This window comes from Chrysemys picta, chromosome 3, assembly GCF_011386835.1.
Source record: "Chrysemys picta bellii isolate R12L10 chromosome 3, ASM1138683v2, whole genome shotgun sequence".
NCBI lineage: Eukaryota > Metazoa > Chordata > Testudines > Emydidae > Chrysemys > Chrysemys picta.
The window spans coordinates 191,137,784-191,161,820 of NC_088793.1; the positions used below are offsets into that span (position 1 = coordinate 191,137,784).

The 24,037-nt window shown below is 42.9% G+C and overlaps 1 protein-coding gene and 1 long non-coding RNA gene across 3 annotated transcripts in view; one reads left to right on the forward strand and one right to left on the reverse strand.

The window, feature by feature from the left end:
• Positions 1 to 1,318: 1,318 nt before the first annotated feature.
• LOC101950556 (uncharacterized) lies at positions 1,319 to 20,457 on the reverse strand. 2 transcript variants are annotated; one of them, XR_006176088.2, is made up of 3 exons: positions 20,328 to 20,457; positions 11,476 to 11,690; positions 1,319 to 6,991 (listed from the first exon to the last, which is right to left on the reverse strand). It is a non-coding gene; the product is annotated as an uncharacterized LOC101950556 (long non-coding RNA). The 2 variants fall into 2 exon arrangements; XR_006176087.2 differs by having other exon boundaries at positions 1,320 to 6,635.
• Positions 20,404 to 24,037, forward strand: part of PPP3R1 (protein phosphatase 3 regulatory subunit B, alpha) — an 88,872-nt gene continuing 85,238 nt past the window's right edge. The window contains exon 1 of the mRNA XM_024110190.3: positions 20,404 to 20,638. Within this exon, the coding sequence (XP_023965958.1) occupies positions 20,636 to 20,638 (3 nt within the window). The 5' untranslated portion in view covers positions 20,404 to 20,635. The remainder of the gene's footprint in view (positions 20,639 to 24,037) is intronic.

Here is a 24,037-nt window from a genome sequence, read left to right on the forward strand (position 1 = left end):
GATTATGTCTTTTAAGCAACAACAGGAGGAATATACCTTACAAAATAAAGCTCAAATATTGCCAGCTGATGAACTGCCTTATTTTATTCCATCATGATGTCACCTGAGAAGGCTTCTGTTGCAACTTTATTTTTTGCTAGAGTATATGTAGAATTTCACCTAGGGCCAGATTTAGTCCTGGTTTCTAAACTCTTTCACTTAATGTATTGTTTTACCCTATGAATGTATGTAAACAACTAATGGATTCACTGGTAAAGATTTAAGGTGAAATCTTGGCCCTATTGGCTTGGATTTCATCCTTAGTGTGAATTCCTCAAGGCAAAGACTCTATCTTCTGTGTCTTGTGTAGCACTGAATATGCTACCAGTATGCAACAGGTAATAATAAAGAACTAGTTGTACAATTTTGCACCAAGAAGTGGAATGTAATTGTGAACTTCTACAACAGTATGTCAAACTCTGTTAAGTGTCAGCATTTATACAGGGCCACATGCTGCCACCCTTATTCAAGTTGAATAGTACCTTTCAGTCAAGTAGTCCTAGTTTCTTCAGTGGGACTACACAGGAGTAGATTACTGCTCAGTGTGAAAAAGAATGGCAGTATGAGGACAATAAGAATAATGTCCACACATTTTTTCATTTTGTTTGATCCAAAGCAAAAAGTTTTATTTTTTTCAGTTTGCCAAAAAAAATTGTGGTTTTTGAATCAAACCAATTCCACCATCCCCACCCCCCATTTTTTGGAATTGCCAGCAAACTGAAAAATCAGTGTTTTGCCCAGTTCGAGCTGTGACTTGACCATTTTAAACTCCCATTCTATCCTACAACATGGGGCAGAATCTGTGACATAAACAGTAATACATGCAAATTTATGTATTCATCAGTCAAAATACAGGCTCCTGCATATTTGTCAGGCCTTCAGAAAACACAAAATAAGATTGGGTGATCAATACATATGCTGGGATGGGTTATTGCCCTAACTTATGGATTTATGATTGGTATTGCAATAGCACCCAAAGGCTCCAAATCAGTGGCAACCAATGCTTTAAACATTGATATGAAAGACTCCAAGAACTGCTGTTTTGATGATGGAGGGTTTTATTTTAATACCTCACTTGGGTCGCTTTCAGCCCAGGCTCTTCTCCTGTTAATATCCTCTATTGCTCTCTAGCACTTTCAGGCAGCTTGATGTGCTAAGTAGCATTTCCTCTTCAAAGGGCTGTTCCCCGGGCCACTCAGATCCGTTCAGGAACTGGAAGGCTTTGACAATGATGCAGCTCCGTGATCTGGGAGGATTTTTAAATGCTTATTATTCTCTGATAATCAGACAGATTTCATGCTCAGCTGCAGTTTTTGACCTGAGTTTAAGGATCATCTTAATCATAGTTTGGAGTCTGTCTTTCCAGGACACTTCCTTATTCAATTTCTCCACACCTGTCACAATTTTAACACCTCTATCATAGCACCTCTTAGTCATCTTTTTTCCAAGCTGAACAGTCCCAGTCATTTTAATGTTGCCTCTTAAGAAAGCTTTTCCATATCCTGAATCATTTTCGTTGCCCTTTTCTGTACTTTTTCCAATGCTAATACATCTTTTTTTGAGATGGGTGACCAGAACTGCATTCAGTATTCAAAGTGTGAGCATACCATGGATTTATATAGTGGCATTATGATATTTTCTCTCTCATCTATCTGTTTCCTAATAGTTCCTAACATTCAGTTAGTCAGATAGCTTTTATGACTGCCACTGCACATTGAGTGGATGTTTTCAGAGAACTATCCACAATGACTCCAAAATCTCTTTCTTGAGTGGTAACGGCTAAGTTAGACGCCATCATTTTGTATGCATAGTTGAGATTATGTTTTCCAATGTGTATTACTTTGCATTTATCAACACTGAATTTTATCTGACATTGTGTTGCCCATTCACCAGTTTTGTGAGATCCCTTTGTAACTCTTTGCCGTCTGCTTTGGACTTAACTAGCTGAGTACTTTATTATCTGCAAATTTTGCCACCTCACTGTTTACCCCTTTTTCCAGCTCATTTATGAATATGTTGAACAGTATTGGTCCCAGTACAGATCCCTGGGGGGATACCATTATTTACCTCTCTCCATTCTGAAAACTGAGCGCTTATTCCTACCCTTATTTTTTCTTTAAACCAGTTACTGATCCATGAGAGATCCATCCCTCTTATCTCATGACTGCTTACTTTGCTGAACAGTCTTTGGTGAGGGACCTTGTCAAAGGCTTTCTGAAGTCCAAGTACACTATATGCACTGGATCACCCTTGTCTATATTTGTTGACCTCCCTCAAAGAATTCTAATAAATTTGTGAGGGATGATTTCATTTTACAAAAGCCATGTTGACTCTTGCCCAACAAGTTCATCTATGTGTCTCATAATTGAGTTCTTTACTATAATTTCAACCAGTTTGCCTGGTACTGAAGTTAGGCTTACTGGCCTGTAATTGCCAAGATAGCCTCTCTAGCCTTTTAAAAAAAAATTTGTATCACATTAGCTATCCTCCAGTCACCTGGTACAGAGGCTGATTTAAATGATAGGTTACATACCACAATTAGTAGTTCTGTAATTTCATATTTGAGTTCCTTCAGAACTCTTGGGTGAATACGCCTGGTCCTGGTGACAATTTGTTCCAAAACCACCTCTATTGACACCTCAATATGGGACAGTTTCTCAGATTTGTTACCTAAGAATGGCTCAGGTGTGGGAATCTCCCTCACATCCTCTTCAGTGAAGACCAATGCAAAGAATTCATTTATCTTCCTTGCAATGGCATTATCTTCCTTGAGTGCTCTTTTAGTATCTTGCTCGTTTAGTGGCCCCACTGATTGTTTGGCAGGCTTCCTACTTCTGATGTACTTAAAAAAAATTTGCTGTTAGTTTTTGATTCTTTGGCTAGTTGCTCTTCAAATATTTTTTTGGCCTGCCTAATTATAGTTTTACACTTCACGTCCCAGACTTTATGCTCCTTTCTATTTTCCTCAGTAAGATTTTACTTCCAATTTTTAAAGGATGCCTTTTTGCCTCTAACTACTTTTTACTGTTTAGCTATGGTGGCACTTTTTTGGCCCCCTGTTTTTTTTAAGTTGGGGAATATATTTAATCTGAGCCTCTATTACGGTGTTTATAAAAAGTTTCCATGCAACTTGGAGGCATTTCACTTTTGGGAGTGTACCTTTTAATTTCCATTTAACTAGCTTCCTCATTTGTGTAGTTCCCCTTTCTGTAGTTAAATGCTACTGTAGTGGACTTCTTTGGTATTCCCCTCCTCCCCCAGGATGTTAAATTTAATTATCTTATGGTTGCTATTACCAAGCAGTTGAAGTGGCTGAAATTTAGTATTTGTTTATGCACTTCAGTTCCATTATTGCCCATAGATCCTCTTTTCTTGTGGTATCAGGAAGAAACAGATGTAAACCATTAACCCCTTCCTGCTCTGGGATTTCCCCTGTGGCTCGTATGTGAAGGAGAGACACAAGTTCAGCCTCTCATAAGAGGGAAAACTCTTCTCTATAATCTAAAACCTGTTGGTCCCCAGTAATTCCATTTTATGCCAGTAGGGAAAAGGAAAGGTAGTTGCCAAAAGGGAAAAGCATTCATAGGAAGAGTTAGTTTGAGGCTCCCAAACCTCAGATATGGTGCAACGCATCAGATTTGGTGAATTTCTCCAGACATTATGGAAGCTGAACAAGCTGAGGCATAGCCCATCCTGTGATAAAACCTGCTCTTTTGTTCAACTATGTCTGCTTCCAAGTAGAATCCAAGAGCTGTCAAAAGAGTCCCTGCCTTTGGGAATGGAAGATGGTAGAACATCTCGTGGCAGAGGGAGTATATAGATGTAGAAATCTTAAAGTAGCCGTAGAATCCTTCACTTTTTGGAGTCGGTTGTCAGTTTTTCCACTATATAGGTCTGAGTCTTAAAAATGCAGATCATCAATTATAGTCTCTACCTCTGTAGGAAGAGAAGACTTCAGCCATTAAAAATCTTGTCATGATCACAGCCTTTGCCTCTGATTTTGGAAACATTTTAAGTGTCCCTAAGTAAATGTTTTGCAGCCTTGCTTGCCCCTTGTTACATAAAATAGCCTTGGCCTTCTTGTTGGGTCTAGTCTATATAACAAGGTTTGGTTGACATAAGTTGCCTTGTGTCAACCTATGTGTGCATGGTCTACCCTTGAACTTGTCTCCTGCTGGCATAAATACCCTACATACAGTGACACGGTAATACCACTTCGCCGAATGGTGTTGAGCTATGGTCTACACAGTGTGGTTGATGCAGTTGGAGGTGACCGATGACAACCCTAGCAATCCTTTAGCAGCTATCCCATAATGACAATGACTGTTCTGGTTATGCTCGTGAACTCCACTGCCCAGGGGTTACACAGACTAGAAGCCATCACCCCATTTCAAGCCCCTGCATATTTTTGAAATGCTTTTTACTGATTGCCCATCTTGGCAAACCACACCAAGCAGCTCTCTCCCTTGTTGTATGCAACTGCCCAACCGACCATACCAGCTACATGCTCTAGCTACACCCCTGTCTGGAGTACAGGTGGCATTAGATCTCCTGGGCTGTGGGGAGAAAAGGCTGTGCAAGCACAGTTATGGATCAGTCATAGAACAGAGAGGAGGAGGAGGGACATGTGCTGGTGAGGATCCGGCTGTGCCACAAGCCAGGATCTTTTTGAGACTCCACCATAGTCTAGATCAGAGGTTCCCAAAGTGGGCAATACCGCCCCCTGGGGGGCTCTGGAACGATTCAGGGGGGCAGTAGTAGCCTCGGGTGCAATTGGGGGGCGTTGAATAAAAATAAGGGGGCAGTGGAAGCATAAAGAAAGAATATAAGAAAATTTTGAAAAACCATTCGTACATGTTTCATCTGTTGTGTAACATAGAGTTAAAGTTGTACTGATTACTTTATTTTCCAAATAAATTCACAAATTATAACCGATCAGGTGTCAAGTCCGCCAACAGCTCTTAACAAGCAAGTGTTGGCAGGCGAGCGTGTCGCGCATTGTCGGGAAGTCCAGCATGCATCGGCAGGAATATGTGCGTGTAATGACTTGTTTACAATACGATACTATAAATAGGCGACATGTATGAAATCTAATTTAGATTGTTTCTTAATTGTGTAAAAAGCAGTTAACAATACTGCAATAAGTATTTAAAATTTTTTATTCATATTCAATACCTTCGATCTTTACGGATTACGGATCACATACAAAGCAAATTGTATTATTGTTGTTTCAATAAAACAGCAATTTACACGTGAGTATTTTTATACATTTTCTTACATATCTACCGTACGTTTCTGTGTCTCTAGTGCTTACTAATAATAAAATCGTAGCAGGCTTGTGTCGGTACAGTACTATTTGAAGTGTACAGTCAATCTATTTGTCATATTTTTTATTACAATATTAACGAAAACGGGAATGAAATCGTAAAAAAACGTAACTATTAACATTTATATCTATCGAATCATCTGTGTTAATTGGTAAATAAGGCGTGTGTTAATAAGGAACAATTATTTAAATAAGGGCAAACTAAATTAAAACTATTAACTGATTTTTAATTGCATATTGATTATTTTTTAAATTAATTATTTCTTGATAAATTTAGTTTGATATTTGACAATTTAATATCAAATACATATATCTAATGCTGAGCAAAGAACAAAACCCAGTTTATTAGTTTCATTAGTATTTTAGTTTGGGTGTCTTTTGCCATCTTATGCAAAAACCACTGTATACCTGATGTCATGGGCGATATTCTAATAACACATCTTTCTTTACTATATTGTAGGACATAGGTAGAAATATAGATACATAAAAGAACGCAAATTTGTCACTGCATCTTTCTGTTTGTTCGCTTAAAGAAGGTAGATTTCCAGGGGGGCGCTGAGTAATTTTTTTTCTGAAAAGGGGGCGGTAGGCCAAATAAGTTTGGGAACCTCTGGTCTAGACAATCCCACCAGTTGAACACAGACGAGCCCAATCCAAGGGAAGGAACCTCAGATAAATGTGTGCAACATTCTCCCTTATGATGTGTAAATGTAAAGATGACACCTAGCCCAACCCCAAGTTAGTGGACACAAGTGATAGCTCAGTGGTTTGAGTATTGGCCTGTTAAACCCAAGGGTGTGAGTTCAATCCTTGAGGGGGCCATTTAGGGAACTGGGATAAAAATCTGTCTGGGGATTGGCCCTGCTTTGAGCAGGGGGTTGGACTAGACGACCTCCTGAGGTCCCTTCCAACCTTGATATTCTATGAAGTATTTACTTTTCATTGTTTTAATTATAGAAGAAGAGGTAGTGCTCTAAGAAACAGAGGTAGACTTGTGCGCTCTTCATTTCCGTGTAGGATTAGGCAGTTTATGTACAGAGGGACGTCCCTTGTATCCTCCTGAGAGACCTTGATGAAATCTTCGAGGTACCCTGTAATCCTCTCCCAAAGGCTTCTAGGGATGGCAGCCTTATTTCTTCCTCCATAGTAGGACACTTTCACATGCCCCTGAACAATGACTTCAGCAGGCAACATGGCAGCAAACGGGCTAATAATGGTTTGGGCAGCTTTGGGACACCAGCAGCAGCTGTGTTCTCTATGCCTTTGTGACCTGCAGGAGAGAGATACCAGCTAAAACCACCACCACCTTGGGAAAACAGTGCCAGTCCTCAGTGCTATTGTTCTCAGACCCAGGGAAACCAGGGCCTAAATTTGAACAATCCCCCCATTTCCCTGCTCCTCGGCAGCCATACACACCATGGCTGTCGCTGGAGAGTGGTGCTGTGCAGAAGTGCGCCAAAACTGAAGTGTCAGCCTTATTAAAAGCTTTGAGAGAAATAAGGTAATTCTGAAACTTATCTTTCGCTTTCCATTGTGACTGTAAACACAATATATGTCTGTTTTAGCTGTAGCTGGTGCTGTTGCAGCTTAGATGGGGGACCCTCCAGACCTGCAGAACACCTGACCCTGATGAGGAAAAAGAAGCTGATTAGGGGAGATATGCTCACAGAGCTCCTGCAAGCCAGTGCTGCATCAGACTGAAGAGAGAGCCCAGGGAGGGAATATAGCAGACAGCCTAGAGAAGGAAAGAGCACACAGGAGAAAGGCACAGGAGCGTCAGCAAGAAAAGGAGACGGAGATGCACCAGAATGTAATAGGGCTTCCTCGGGCACCAAACACAAACGCTGCAGCCTGTTGTTGACCTACATGTCTAACTGTTGCTGTCTCACCTCCCTTTGCAGTCAATAGAAAACTCCATTTCAGCAGCTCCCTACAACCCCCACCATTTCAGGTGGTGTCATGGGTTCCATCCTTACCACTCCATGCCATAGGACAGTAAGGAATCATACAATCAGAGTTAAAAGGGACCGAAAAGATCATCTAGTCCTGTGGCTCTGAACCTTTCCAGACTACTGTACCCCTTTCAGGAGTCTGATTTGTCTTGGGTACCCTCAAGTTTCACCTCACTTAAAAAACTACTTGCTTACAAAATCAGACATAAAAATGCAAGAAGTGTCACAGCACACCATTACTGAAAAATTGCTTACTTTCTCATGTTTACCCTATAATTATAAAATAAATTAATTTGAATATAAATATTGTATTTACATTTCAGTTTATACTATATAGAAAACCATTGTCTAACACCATACCAAGATACAGGATTTGTTGTGTCTAAACCATCCAAGACAGAGGGCTATCCAGCCATCAGAAAACCATAGCTTTACATATGCTGACATGTGACAGTTGGTATGTTTCGCAGAAATGGACATGAATGTCTTCTACAATTCTATTTTTAAAGTTCTGTTAGTTTACTTTTTACCTTCGCACTGTATTGTTTAATTGCATGTTATTTTGCACTGTTTTTAGTATCCAATATATTTTTATTTCTGGAAATAAATTCATCTTTATTACTTCATGTCATACTACCGAATGCTTAGCCCTATTCAAAGCACACATTAATTATAATAGAACAGGACCACACAACTCATAGGTTCAGTGAAAAACCATAACAAGTATAAATGTACAGTGAACAGTGCATAATGCATAGGTTCATTAACAGAGTGTGATATTCATAGAGATATACCAAGTAATACACAACTTCTAATGAAACTTCAGGGCCAGGTAGAGCACTGTTCAGCACAACGAATTGCTGTGGCTGACTGCTAATGTACTCTTCTGAGGCTGCTGTCATCTGCATAACTCCACGCTGAGCTCTTCTAATGGCCTTTGTGGCTGGCTGTTCAAAGGCAGCAGACAGCCGCTCCACTTCTGTTCTCTACCCCAGCAGCAACTCCCACTCCCCGTTGGCCTCATAGATATTATGCAGGACCCAAAAGGCAGCTGTAATCACTGGGATATTTTTCCTCACCAAGATCTATATTTAGTGAGTACATACTGCCAGAATCCCTTCAACCTACCAAAAGCACATTCAACAGCCTTTCTGCATCTGCTGAGCGAGTAGTTGAATCTTTCCGTGGAGCTCTCAAGGTGGCCAGAGTACAGCTTCATGAGTCAGGGGAGGAAGGAGTAAGGCTGAGTCCCCCAAGATCACCACTGATATTCAACATCAGCCATCTCTGATGGTAATCCACTGGTTGTGGAAAAAAGTGTCCTTGCCTGTAGCTACCTGAACAGTCCTGTGTTCTTAAAGATGTGTCATACACTTTCCCTCACCAGCCCACACTGACATCAAGGAAGCATCCCTAGTGATCCACCAGTGCTTTCATGATCATAGAAAAGTAGCCCTTTCTGTTGATGTACTCTGGGGCAAGGTGTGCATGCTATCTATCACCCCACTGCTACAAATCCATCCACACTGTCCTACATACTTCCAAGAGTCACAGTCCTACTTAGCAGTATACAATTAATGGTCCTACATACTTGTATGACAAAGGCTGTTACTGTGGATTTCCCCAACTCCAAAATGATTTCCCACGGACTGGTAGCAAAGTGGCATTGCAAGCTTACACACTGTGATCGCCACTTCCTTCTCAAATGTCAATGTAGTTCTCATTCTGGTGTTCATTCACCAGAGAGCTGGAGCCAGTTCAGCACACAGATCCAGGAATGTGGTCTTTTACATCTGAAAGTTCCGCAGCCACTGCTCATCATCCCAAACCTCCATTATGATGCAATCCCACCAGTCAATGCTCATTTCTCAGGCCCAGAAGCAGCATTCCACCTTCTGCAGCTGCTCTGTGGCCACCAACCTTGAATTATTTTTTGCTGTATCTCCTAACAATTTGTCCTCAAAGAAATAGTCATGTCCTGTTGTTGTTGATATACTTCATGTGGCTCTCATCCTGTGTTTGCAACATTCATGACAATAGTGCAGAGCTGTGCAGGCTCCGTGCTTCCGTCAGATAGCAGAGAACGAAAAGTACCACAGAGATTTTTTAAAAAAAAGCAAAAAACATGTGGGATATGGATGGCATTATGGGATCTTGACCTCTTGCTCTCAGCCCCTACCGCATGGCTCATGTGTACCCCACAATGCATTGTGAAAATTCCCCAAAAGTCATTGTGCCAGAGTGTGGCATACTAGAATACCTACCCATAGTGTGCTGCACTCTGCATCAACACAAGCACTCCTGGTGAGTGTGTGAAGCGCTGATGGAAACAACCAAGTATGCATGCAAATGAACCATATATTAACTGTGGAGGCTTTATTTTAATGTAACTTGCATCAACCAAAGTTTGTAGTGTAGACATGGCTCTGACCTCTTCAGCCAACTGGTCCAACTCAAGAGTAAGTTTATCCTGGATGGTATCTGAGGAGTATGATTTCTTGCCCAACAGACTGTCTTTTAGATATTTAATGAATTAGAGAGATTACCATAGAACCTATGATAGGATGTGGATAAATCTAACACCTTCTTTGGAACTTGATAGATGTGGTCATCTCTCTTGGAAGTGGGATGGATAGATTCAGTGCCAGCCTTGCTCTGGCTCCAGAATGTAATTGTTGATGGTCAGAGCCACCCTATGTGGTGGCTTGAACTGGAGAACAAGGCACAATGACAATTCCGGGTCAAGAGCTCCTGTCAGCCTCCATAGATTTGTGCTTATCACAGCATCCAAAAGACACACTGCTTTGTGGCTCCTCTGCCTCTGAGCCCCAGGGAAGAACCATGGTGCCAGGAAGATGAGTCTTTTGAGGACTCCTTAGGTCTCCCAGCTGAGCTTGGGGCCATGGGCAGCATGGAATTTAGTGACTGAGTCTACCCCTTCTGATCTTCAGAGCCATCTTGGGAGAACAAGACCTGGGTATCAAAGAGCATCTTGATGACAGCTCGCCCTTGGTGCCTGAAGCTGCCTTATGGGGTCTGGATGCAGAGTCCCTCCATATTGGGCCCTTCTATGCTGTTGAATCCTCGACTAGGTACTGACACTGACCAAACAAGACTGTAATCTCAACAGAATCCATCAGATGCTCACCACCAAAGAATGACATCCAGATTGCTCCCACAGGGTGACGAAGTTTGAGACAACTCTTAGGTCCAACAAATCTGACCGGTGAATGCTGCACATATTGAACACCTCTCTGAGGCAAAAGCAGTATCTGGTACACTCATCCATCACAGATATGGTCACATCAATAAAGTAGCACAGCTTTGAGCTGGTAGACTTAGCCTCCACCATCTCAAGAAAGAAAGGGGACTCTGCAGAGAATAGGATCTACAAGGACTAACGAAGCTTAAAACTTGGCAAAAAAATATTAAAAGTAAACTAAACTATAAAAAATAAAGAATTCCCTGTGCTGGCACCATCACCAAAAAGGGAGACTTATGGGTAGTAACAGACACCTTCTTACTGGCTATTGCAGTTAGAAATAAGTAAGTGGCATTTGGAGCAGTATTCCCATATAATTCCCTGAGCTGGAACTGCAACGACATAATGGGTGCACATGCAGCTCCAACATACAGTTCTATCTAGAAAATCACCAACTTGCACACCAGACCTAGAGTTGGGATCCATACAAACAAAGTTCAAAGAACAATGTATATTATTTTCTTACCACTCATTTTGGTCTCAAAAGTGAGATGCAAATATTATCTTTGAATATTTGCATGGTAATCACAGAAATAAGCAAGGTCATGTTGTCACGTGATTGTTGTAATGCTTTCAAAGAAGGTGAAATACTGCATTTTTAAATGGAAATGATAAGAATGCTGGCACTATGAATGGCGACTTGTAAACTATATAAGTGTTGAGGCCTTAGCAATCAAAATTATGGGGGAATGGAAGACTAGCATAGATTCACAAAATAGGCATGCAAATCCAGGATATTTACTATACTATATAATGGACAGCATTCATTAATGGGCATTTTAATATATTTCAATTTTGCTAATGAGGATTGCTACTATATTATACCAAAATGCCTTTTAATATTTCTCTCTAAGTCAATGCAGTACTTATTTTTCATTGATTTCCAATTAAGTTACCTGTTGGTATATCTTTATTGAAGTCAATGGGCTTCCATCAAATCAAATTTATTTTTACTAATTTCCATTATTTTGAATCAGTGCTAATCCACTGCTATTCTGGACATCAACTGCCTCTTCTCTATTTTATATTTAGATTGTCTATTCACTGGGTTCAGCAACTGATCACTCTGCATTATTCCACTTCAAATGGTTTCCAACTTCTCGTCCATTCCCTAGAAAGCAAAAGAAAGGGTTTGTTTGTTTGTTTGTTTGTTTGCAGTCTTAATTTTCTCCTTTTGGAATAGCTTCAACTCAGCTTCCATTGTGTTTCACAATAAACCAAAACTAAATGGTTGGTATTTGTCTCACTATCTCCTCCATAATTTGGACTGTCTGGAATTTAATCAGTCAGCTGATACAAGTAACAGTCGCCAGATCCTAAGAAACAAGATGAAAAATGCCATTTTAAAACTCAAATTGTTTTTTTTGGGGGGGCACAAGACTGTTGAGGAGCATCTATTGAAAGTCCACTAATGGTTTGCAGTGCAAGAGGCCTATCTCTGCTGTGTGGCCAGTTGTTGAAGGCTAAGATTTAGCATCTTGTGACTTACACTCAAGATAAATGGTTTATCACAACCAGAGTCCAAACACAACCACAAAATACGAAAAATAAGATGAGCCTCTGCAGGTAACACCTAAGAGCCTGGCTACATTAGCCAAGCACATTGGTGAAAGGACAAAGAGTGAATGACTGACGAAAACATTTGTCCTATCAATTTTAGAAAAACGCTTATGTTCCCTTCCTCTGTGATAGTACTAGGGTATTGAGAGACTCCCACAGTTCTTGGCACAGCTCTCCAGAACAGGTGCTTTTTGAAAATCAGCAAATTATAACTGGCTTCCTACCAAAGATGTGCAATCAATTACCTATTATTATAAGCTGATAGGCAAGTGAAGTGGTCACAATATTAAGCCACTATGCCACCAACAACCCAGTCTCAAGTTTCATTGAAAAACTCAATGGTTTCTCCAAAGGATTGTTTCCATATGTTTGTTCTATGGAACCAGCTATATATCTTGAGGTCAGGGCCGGCTCTGGCTTTTTTGCCGCCCCAGGCAAAAAAGCCTCCCGCTGCCCTCTCCCCCCCCCCCCCCCAGCGAGGCAGGGGAGGGCGCCGAGCCCGGCCTCGGGCCGCTCTCCCAGACCGGCCGGAGCGCCGGGGGGGAGGGCAGCAAGCCCACCGCGGCTCCGCTGGCGGCCGGAGCCCCAGGAGGAGGGCGGAGAGCCAGCCGCGGCTCCGCTGGTGGCCGGAGCCCCGGGAGAAGGGCGGAGAGCCCAGCCGGGGCTCCGTTCTCCCCGGCGGCCAGAGTGCCGGGGGAGGGCGGCGAGCCTACTGCGGCTCCGCTCTCCCCGGCGGCCGGAGCACCACGCCGCGCTGCCCCCCTCCATGTGCCGCCCCAAGTGCAAGCTTGGTGGGCTGGCGCCTGGAGCCGGTCCTGATTGAGGTGCTATACCCACACACAGCTATGGGGACAGGAGCGGAGGGTGAGAGGAGCACTTTTCTCATCCAATCGATTTTAGGCAATTTTGAAGTTGTGTTTAGGTTAGATACCTGCAACAGAAGCTGGTTAAAGGTTCTAAATAAAGATTCTTAAGATTAGGACAGGAAAAGGAGAAAGTGGGGGGTAGGTAGAGGTAGCAGGATGGATTTAGTGAAAACCCTGTGCAGCTAAGCCAAGTAATAGTTTCGTTAATATACCCCCATATATTTGGAACACCTATGTCCCCAGCATCCACTATGGTTAAATGAATCTGGAAAGGAAACTGAGTTTCCCCATTTTAAAAAAAGACATTTTAACAATGACCCTGACAACAAAACTGGGATATGTACCGTAGTCTACTAGCAGGCAACCTGTTGTAGATTAGGGTTGTCTCAACCTTCCTCTTCCCAAACTCTGGATAGAATTTACACAACCCAAAGACATTCACAGAGCAACCAGGAAAATATTAGGACAGACTAAAATTTTATTTCTTTCTGCCAAAAAGAACAGATAAAAGCTGATATTTGAGATAAATTTGAGCAACCTTTTATTTTCAAGTCCATTTGTGAATGCATTCCAGTCAGCATTTATACTGTATATTTAGATTTGTTTTATAATCTATTAATTTCACTTATCTAAATTGAATTCGTAGAAAAATGGCTTGTCAGTTTTGATGACTGAATGCATGGGAGCCGCTTTCTAAATGCACTGAGCTGTGGCTAACAAGCCAGCACCAATGTATACACCAATGTAACACCAGTGTCATTTCTCACTTCAATTAGCATATGCTCTTTCCCTGGGAAAATGCTGCCTTATATTTTAGCTGGTAGATAAAGAACAATTTCCTTCAAAGCAGTTTGCAGTAAGATGACTAATTGTTTCTTATACAATGGTAAAGGTGAACAGTAATGCTTACTAAAAATAACTGTAACAAGCCTTAAAAGCCAGTTACTGAGAACATGTATATTCTTTAAAATGACAGATATTTTAGAACATAACTGCAATGCCTCAAGAGTTCACCTGCTTCGCTGAGGAAAGCTGCTTATAGCCCTTTAAGGGTTGGAAGAGAAAATTATTTAATTAAATGGAGTCCCAGGCCCTGGGTTAACTGACAAGTGAATCCTCCAAGAGAGGCAGTTAGTGACAGTTGTGGTTGAGGTGTGAAGAGACAAGGTACAGGGTAAGATAGATGCCCTATTTTTATCCTGATTTTTGTTTTTTAACTGATAATCAATAAAACACCACAAATACCAAAAAACCCCACCCCAAAACAATAAATCAGAAATTGGTGTTTAACCAATAAACACAAAAACACTGGAAATATTTACTAGTGTCTAACTGCTTGTCTACACAGAACCATAATGCACACTATGGGGGTGCGATTTCTAAAGTGCACTAACATATTGTGCATTAATTAGTCTGTGTAAACTTTCCTGGTGTGCACTAAATGTTCCCTAGTGCTCTTTAATGTGGTGCTGTTTGAAACAGTACTACATTAAAGTGCACTAGGGAACATTACAAATACTGCTCCATTACAGCAGTGTATGCTGTAATGAGTAATGTATAATATACTATACATTACTCATTTCACTACAAAGAGAAAGCCCCCAAAAACATGAATTTTGACATTACATAAAATGTAAAAATTGCTAAAAAATAACCCCTCAAAAATGAAATACACACAAAAAAAATAGAAGCCCAAGATAAAAAGGATCTGCTCAGAACACAGAGGGACCGGTGTAAACAATGGATTTTATTAAAAGAAATTCAAAATCTATATACTGAAAAAATACCCCAAAGGAAGTTAATTAAGGACAAATTTCAGTTATGTAAGGAAAAAATAGTGCTAGATTCTAGTTAGATAAGCAGTCAGAAAGATTTATAGAGTAGTTTTAATTAAAATGGATATCCATGTTTTTCTGTTGTATAATTTATTAAGTTAAAGTTTAGTAGGCAACCTTTCTGCAAACTGCATCTTCACTATTAATGTTGCTGAGGAACCCCAGTGAGCACAAAGTTAACTTTAATTTTATCTGTGTGGATAGACATTTTGGTTAGAGGATAAAATACATACTTATTCTAGTTTGAACTGAAGTAATTATGCTGCAAAGAAAACTTACTCAGAGCCAAACAGAAAGTGTTAAGCAATGGAATTTTCTGAAGCTTGTTCTAAAAAAATATTTTAAAATAAATACATTTGCAAAAATACTACCCCAGACTGACATTCAGGCACAAAGGAACAATGAGGTGAAAAATATTAATGAGTACTATTCAGTGTTTAGTACAAAGTGTTACAAGTACCTGTACTACCAGTAAACACTGGTATTGTATTTTTAACATCTTATAAAAGAATGGTAAGTACACCAGAGAAAAGAAAACCACTAAAAGAACTGTAGGAAATAAGCAGGTAAAAATAGCCAGTGTGGCTCAATACACAATAGCATAATAGAAAGATGGTACTTCACAATTAGTTCATTTTAGTGTGTCCTCCCATTTGTCTTTGTGATGAAGAGCTTCTGAACTATTAGCTATGGATAAAAATGGGGGGGGGGGGGGGGGGGAAGTTGAGCTGTTTTGTTAGCCTTACTTGAATAAGGTTAAGAATTTTAACTTTAGTGCACTCTTCCTCATTACGCCATTTGCTTCTCTCTCATTTCATTCAGGTTGGGCAATAAAATTAGACTAATCAGATTCATTTTCAGTTACAGTCAGCATCTAGTCAATTTCAATTCCTGGTACTCACATACTATGTAGGGTTGCAGCATTAGGGTTGCAAACAGCAGAATTTTAAATTGAAGCTAATTTTTTTCCTTTGGAATTTTTAAGAGAGTCATGGAAACATCTCTACTGATCTTAGGTTTTGTAAAACAAGTTTGAGGCCTAAATTTACATGGCAATGCTGCCCCCGAGAAAGCTGTATTTGGAGTGCTAGCATCACTAGTAAAATCTAAGATTGTTTTATTATCATCTGTGTTATAGAGTTTGGATTAGTTTACAAGAGCACAGTTACACAAGCATACAGTATCTATAATCATGGCACAATGAATGTGTGACAAAATATGAACACAGTAACTCCCATACCAGATCAGACCAGTGATCCACCTAGTCTAGTACTGATGTTTGACAGTGGCAGGGCCAAGATTCTTTAGTCATTAAAGTACTTCTTGATTGTTTGCTGTTAATTTAGCATTCAGAAATGTGTGACTTTTTAAAAAGTGTTTCTTTCAATGTGCATTATCTTTCATTTATCAACAGTGAATTGTGTGTGTCACCATACTGCTCATTCACCGTTGTTAGGTCTTTGTCAGTTTCCTCACAGTCAACTCAAGCTTAGACTAACCTCCAGAACTGAGTCATCTACATTTTGTCACCTCATAGTTCACCATCTTTCTCAGATATTTCTAACAAATATTTAACATCATGCCTACTATGGAACCTACAGTACTCCACTGTTCATCTTTTGCCATGTTGAAAACTGTCCATTTATTCTTACCCTGTCTTTTAGCCAGAAGTTTCTAATCTGTGATAACACTTCATGTTTCACCCAGTGATCTAGTTTCCTCAAAAATGTTAATAGCCTCTTACAAGGGACAGCTGACTCTTAGTTCCTCTTCACTGCCTTTGCTCACTAACACCTGATTTCAAGATTCTAGTTACTTCTTGGAGAGTTGACAAGATGGCCCCAGGCACAAGCAGTAAGAGTGACCATGCGGGGCCCACTGTTCTTGCACTGAGTCATCAAGTCGTAAGCCAGCTCAGTCTCCCACTCAGATAGCAAGACAAGAGTGGGGGACAATTTACTCTTTTGATAACAGGCTAGAAAGGGATGAAATTCACAGTCCAGTTTGGGGACCTTGCTCTCAATTATAGTCTTGGAAATGATTAGCTTAGCCCTAAATTAAATGATTCCCCCTCCCCGCAAAAAATAGCTGTCATCCTGAATTTGGTAGGATTGATTTGCATTATCCCTGCAGGACATATGCACTGATCTGAAAGTCAGATGTCATAAAAAAAATCAAATGCCTGCAAAATGACATCAGTGTAACTGTTTCTGCATGACTATTCTTAAGGGATATCAACATGGTAATAGTTTATATTTATTCTCATATCTCTACCTCATTTATCAGAACCGTGTCATATTGTATTGATAGTCAACATAAAAAGTTCTGATCTGCAGAGCAAATGCCATAAGGTGGCAGCTATAACCTACAGCAGCTAAAGGAATGCAAAGTAAAGCCACTTTTACTTAATATTTCACTTTACCCTTCATAAAGTCTTTCCTAATAAAGCATCAGCTGGCCTACTTAGCACCTTATAGTATAAATAGATCATTTTCTGAGGGCCAATCTTATTCATACCAGCAGTCACTGTCCTAAAAGCTGGCCCTGAAAGGTTATTAAGGCTCCATTCTCTGTATTATAATGAATGGTGCTATATAAATGCAAAATAACTAATTTGTAAGCTCTTCAGGGCAGGGAATGTCACTTTGTAAAATGCCATATAAATGATAGTGCTATATAAGCACTTTTAGGCAGAATGCCACTAGTTAGATGATCCCTCACTGTCACAGATCTTGGGAGACAGACCTGTCCTTGCTTACACACAGCCCCCCAACCTGAAGCAAATACTCACCAGCAACCACACACCACAGAACAAAAATACTAACCCAGGAACCTAGGGTGACCAGGTTCAGGACACGGGACAAACAAGGAAATGCTCCGGTGCCTGGAAGCGCTCGCGCCCCCCCCCCCCCGCCCTGACTCCACCCCCTCCTCCCTCCATTGGCTCCCTCCCTGAATCCCCGCCTCTTCCCCAGGCTCACCATTCCTCCTCCCTCCACAAGTGCTGGAGGGAGGCCCGGGAGACGCAGGGGGAGCGTGGGGCCGGGGTGAGTAAGAGTCCGGCCTGGCCCCGAGCAGGCAGGACTCAGTTGGGTGGTAGGGAGAGGAGGGGGACGGCCCGCAGGGCCAGGTAGCGGCTGTTCTCCCCCCCGGGTAGCGGGACTCGGGAGCAGCCGCTGCTGCAGCTCCCACTGCCGCTGGGGGAGGAAGTGGCTGATGGCCGAGCTCGGCGGCTGCGGCTTTGGCGCCCGGGCCCGAACCCCCGGAGCCTGGTCCTGTTGTGGGGACCCAGCAGCGCGCACGCTGCGCGTGCCCAGCCCCTGGCCAATCGCATCTGGGCTGCTGCCCAGCTGGTGCAATCCCGTGGCGGCCCGGGGTGGAGGCATCGGCAGCCCAGGCCTGTTCGTTCCCCTGCGGGACCTGAGCAGGACGGGGGGGCTGATGCCTGCTGCCCCCACTCCGGGGCTGCCGTAGGATAGCACCAGCTGGGCAACAGCCCAGATGCGACTGGCCAGGGGCTGGGCGCAGCGTGCGCGCTGTTGGGTCCCCGCAGCAGGCCCAGGGGGTTCGGGACTGGGTGCCAGAGCCGCAGCCGCCGAGCTTGGCCATCGGCCACTTCCTCCCCCCGCGGCAGTAGGAGCTGCAGCAGCGGCTGCTCCCGAGTCCCGCTGCCCGGTGGGGGAGAACAGCTGCCGCCTGGCCCCGCAGGCCGCCCCCCTACTCTCCCTACCGCCCGAGTCCTGCCTGCTCGGGGCCAGGCCGGACTCTCACTCACCCTGGCCCCGCGCTTCCCCTGTGTCTCCCGGGCCTCCCTTCAGCGCTTGTGGAGGAAGGATGGTGGTTCTTCTTTTTTGGCCACGCCCCCCGGGTCACGTCCCCCCCGCGTCCAGATATTTGACTTGGGTGATCTGGTCACCCCACAGGAACGTATCCTTGCAACAAAGCCCGATGCCAACTCTGTCCACATATCTATTCAAGCAACATCATCATAGGACCTAATCACATCAGCCACATCATCAGGGTCTCGTTCACCTGCACATCTACCAATGTGATATATGCCACCATGTCCAGCAATGCCCCTCTGCCATGTACACTGGCCAAACTGGACAGTCTCTACGCAAAAGAATAAATGGACAGAAATCTGACATCAGGAATCATAACATTCAAAAACCAGTAGGAGAACACTTCAACCTCTCTGGTAACTCAATAACAGACTTAAAGGTGGCAATTTTGCAACAGAAAAGCTTCAAAAACAGACTCCAACGAGAAACTGCTGAACTTGAATTAATATGCAAACTAGATACCATCAATTTAGGCTTAAACAGAGACTGGGAATGGCTGAGCCATTACACACATTGAATCAATTTCCCCATGTTAAGTATTCTCACACCTTCTTGTCAAACTGTCTGAAATGGGCTATCTTGATTATCACTACAAAAGTTTTTTTTCTCCTGCTAATAACAGCACATCTTAATTAATTAGCCTCTTAGAGTTGGTAGGGTAACTCCCACCTTTTCATGTTCTCTGTATGTATTTATAAATATATCTCCTTGCTACATGTTCCATTCTATGCACCCAGTGAAGTGGGCTGTAGCCCACGAAAGCCTATGCTCAAATAAATTTGTTAGTCTCTAAGGTGCCATAAGTACTCCTGTTCTTTTTACTAGTTACCCAGTAGCTCAATAACATTAGCTTTGCATAATTAATTGTATTAAACATCAAGGACACACTGAAAGCACTTGGGTAGAAACAATACAGGTAAAATATTATTTGGGTGCATTTCAGCATGAAGACTCCATTGAAGTGTTACCATAACTGGTGGAGGGTGGCAGCCAATAACACAGGGGGGGGGGGAGGGATAGCTCAGTGGTTATCCCTCCTTATGTGCAGCTAGTGTGTGGCAGGGTAACCACCTCTGCAGCCCTTTTTGTTCATTGGATTCTCCCAGAAAAGGCAGAAGAAGCAAGATAAACCATCAAGGGGGCAGGTGGTGATGGTTGTAGAGACCGTCACTCTGTGCGGAATAGGGATTAGTCCTTCCCTCCCCCACATTAACCAGGACATAAAACAGCTCAAAAGGCAACGGCTTTAGCCTCAGGGTCTCTAAAGGGCCCTAGGCAGATCTGGGCAGGGACCAGGAAAGCCTCCCCTTAAGCAAAGAGGGAAAAGGGGGCAAAACAGTAGCACAGACTTCCCTGCCTGCAGGGGGCTCCTGCCCTCCAGCCGAGGGGGAAATGAAACTTGGGAAGGGGAGCTGGGTGTGGAAGAGGATTGGGGTCCGGATACGTGCCCCACCACGGCCCCTAGAGCGCTGCGGCACCACGTGGGGCAACAGGCCCAGGAGAACCAGCCCCCAGCAGAAACTCCCTCCACTGGCTACAGGAACCAGTGGCCGAAGTGACCCACCTTTCCCCCCCCCCCCCCCCCGTGAGGGCTAACCCAGATCCCGCCCGCAGCCTCCATTTTATACACCCCCACGTGACCAACCTCAAACCTCCTCCGGCTGAAAATACATGACGTCCCGCGCAGTCTCCCCCCCCCACGTATGTATGCAAATTAGCCCCTGTGGCGGGGGTGCCCGGATGTTGGCTGCTCCGCCCTGTGCTGCCGCTCTTCGCTCGCTCTTCTTCCCTCCCTCTCGGTGAGGTTGCGGGTCAGCGCGAGCCACTGCAGCGAAACCGTCGGCGGCAGCGCGGCGCGAGCGGCGGGAGTGAGCGGGCGCGGCGCAGGCGGCCACTGAGACCGGCACTCGGCGGATCCAGCTGCGGGGAGACTCCCAACACCCACCCGCCACCATGGTGAGCAGCCCCCGCTTCCCCTCCCCCGCCCGCCGAGCCCCCTGCACCGGGCCCGGCAGAAAATTCCAGACCCAGCCTCGTCCTGCGGCTGTGGGGCAGAGATCGAGAGGGCGCGGGGACGGCAACGGCCCTTAGGAGCCGCCCCCGTCCTGCTTCCCGTGGGACCGCCCCCCCCCCGCCGCTTATTCCCCCCCCCCAGTGCCTGGGCCGCCTTCAGATACCCCCGGTCCTCTCCCCGCCCCTGGGCCGCCTCCAGCGAGCCTCCCCCGCGCAGCCTCCAGAGACCCGTGTCCTCGCCCCCTCCATACCGCCGTGCTACCCCTGTCCCCTCCGTGCCCGTCCGCCTCCGGATTGTCCCTCCCTCCAGGCCCGCGCCGCCTCCAGGTACCCCCGTTACTCCCCCCGCCCCGGCCGCCTCCAAATACCTCCTGTTTTCTCCCACATGACCCCCCCCCAGTCTTTTCCTTCCACCCTGTCAGTAACAGCCCATCCCCCCGCCCTCATACCCCTGTCACCCCCCCCCTACACTCTCCTTCCCTTCTCAGCCCCTTCCCCTCGTTAGCGTGTATCCCCCCCTCCAGTGCTCATCTGCCTTTGTCCCCTCCACTGCCCCCAACCTCCGTGTCCTCAGGCCCCTTCCCGGCTTTGAACCAGCATTGAATCCTAGACTGCTGTTCATCTGGTTCCCAGATGTAGTCCTGCGTTTCTCTGCCATTGCTCAGTGGTGCTGTTCCGTGGTGGTGATTTTGCAGTCTTGCAGGGTGTTTTTTTTTTTTTTTTTTTGCTTTGGTGCAGCAGCGTTTGCTTTTCATGTGCAGACCCGGAAGGCTACAATGTACGTCGCCCATGGCAGGAGACTTGCTAGATTATACAGACTTTATTGCTCAGAGTTGGAAATCTTACAGTAACTGTAATCTATATGTATGTTTTTGGATGTCGTAAGAAGGTTCACAATATATCACGGTGTGCGTGAAGAGGTTGTCTTTTTAAAATTATAGCGATTTAAATTTCCCTTTTACTGCTGTAAAATTAATCCAGACATATGGTATCCTGTGCTGTAGTATTTTACGTCGACACTAGGGGTATCTCCCGCTTACCACTGGTGCCAAGAAATCAACGCCCTTTTTAATAAACATTTATTTTATCCTAAAATATCCGATACCCCTGGCTGCAGGGTGACTTCTGTCAAAGTTTCAGTTTTGGAATTGGGAAATGTATATAATTGGAGCTATTCATTCCCAGTTCTTCTTCCATTATGTGCAAAACCAGCTGTTTATCACCATTGCATGTTAAATCTAGCAGTGCGTGTGAACCAAAAATGGATTTCCTTTTGTTTTTATTTTTAAAAACACAATTGCCAACTTTCCTGTATACAGCAAAGCTATGGTAGAAAATTATGCTGCATGTTTTGTCTGATCTTGTAATTGCGCCTTTACCTTCTGTTAGAAATATTTTGTTAGGGAAACATTTTGAAATATTTAGAGGCTTGCTTTGTTTTGAATTGTGGTTCTGGAAAGCTACTGCTAAACATTTGAAATAGATAGGCAACACTAAGGCTATCAAATGGTTATCCCTTCTGTGTTCTGAAAAAGTGGTAGTAAAATCAGTACTTAAAAACAAAACAAACCTTTACTACTTGAAGCCATGTTACCACTGCAGTGCTTCCAGTTGTTGTACGTACAGCTAATAACTGAATGATATGTAGCTTTCATTACATTATAATTACAGTAATACATTAAAGCCAAGGTTATATTAGAAGAATTTCTTGAAGGTTTCTCTGATGCTTATTAATGTGCACAAATTGCAAGAAAGTTCATGAATGGTGAGATGTATTTTAGTGTGTCTGTGAAAGGTCTTTATACTCATCCTAACTTTCACTGCCTTGCTAGAAACTTTTGCCAGCATAGTCATATTGGGTGAGGGTGTCTTTTTTACGACATTTCTATACCAGCAAAAACCTTAGAGTATACATAGCTATGTTGTTAAAAATACTTTTGCTGGTATAGTTTATTTTGCTGGGGGAGCTAATATTATACACTGTACTAGGCAAAAGCACTTTATCATTTTATTTGATTGATTGATTGATTGACAGGATAAGCTGCATCTACACTAGCAGTCCCTGCAAACCTTTTCTGGTGTATACCTGACCTTTAAGTTTGAAATTTGGATAAAATTTAAGAATAGATTAATTTGAGAAATCAAGATCAGCATAATTTAAGCTGCCTTTCATTTTTAGGAGAAAAATGAATATACTTTGTGGTAATTTAGATGCTTTCACTCCAAGAGACCAAAGTCTTAATTTATATAAACTAAGATCATAACTTATTTTTCAGTTCTAACTTTTACTTTTTTTTTTTTTTTTTGTAATAGGATGATGGTTTTCGGAGTTTGAAGTAACATTTCTCTTGTGTTCCTGCAGGACCAAAGTACTGGCAGTTATAGTAAACGAGCTGAGGTGAATGTATTGTAGTGTGCTTGATAGGTAGATTTATTCTAAGATTTCATAGATATCCGGCCAGAAGGGACTGCTGTGATCATTTGGTCTGATCTCCTGCATAACACAGGCCATCAGACTTCCTTTCACATTTGACTTAGACTATATCTTTTAGGGGGAAAAAATCCAGTTGTGATTTGAGATATATTCTGAATATAAACATTAGTGAGAGTGAAAATAGAACCACAATTCTGAGGTTCATTGAATTTGTTAGTATAGCAGCTTATTTAAATATTTTTCTAATGGGCACCTAAATACTAAGGTGATGGGTGTATTACAGATTGCTTGAAGCAGTGTACACACTTTATTTAACAGAGTTTGATCTAGACAATATGGTCTAAGGGAAAAATTACTTTAATCAGAGGGAAACTTACTGGGGAGTTCTATAAAAGTAAACTATGTTGGTTTTGGGCAAACATGTTGTTGTGACAAGTTATTTTTGATAGCTCCTTGCCCACGGGGACATGGTTTTTCTAGCTAGTTTTGAGCTTTATACCCGGAGAACGGGAAACATCAGAATTATCCAGAAGTCTTTTAACTGGATGTAACATAATATATACATGCGTTTAGTGGGGAAAAAAAAATTCAGGGCATTGCAGCAGATTATTAATTTAACTCTTGCTTTCTGTAAAATCTGGACCTCATGATTGTCTACTCAGGGATTTTGCCTACCTTTCCACTGGAGGTGATGTGTCTACCATAGACCATCACTTGAATATGCTGGCTACCAATAGAAGAGAATCAATCGGGCGGGGGTGTGTGGGGGGCGTGTCTAGAGTTCATGCAGTGAAAAATGGTAAGTTTAAGTTATTAAGCAAAATAACCTTAGATTTGTGTGAAGGCAATTGCACTTTTTATCAGAGGATTCTTATTTTGAAGATTGCCTTTAAAGGGCATATTTTCTG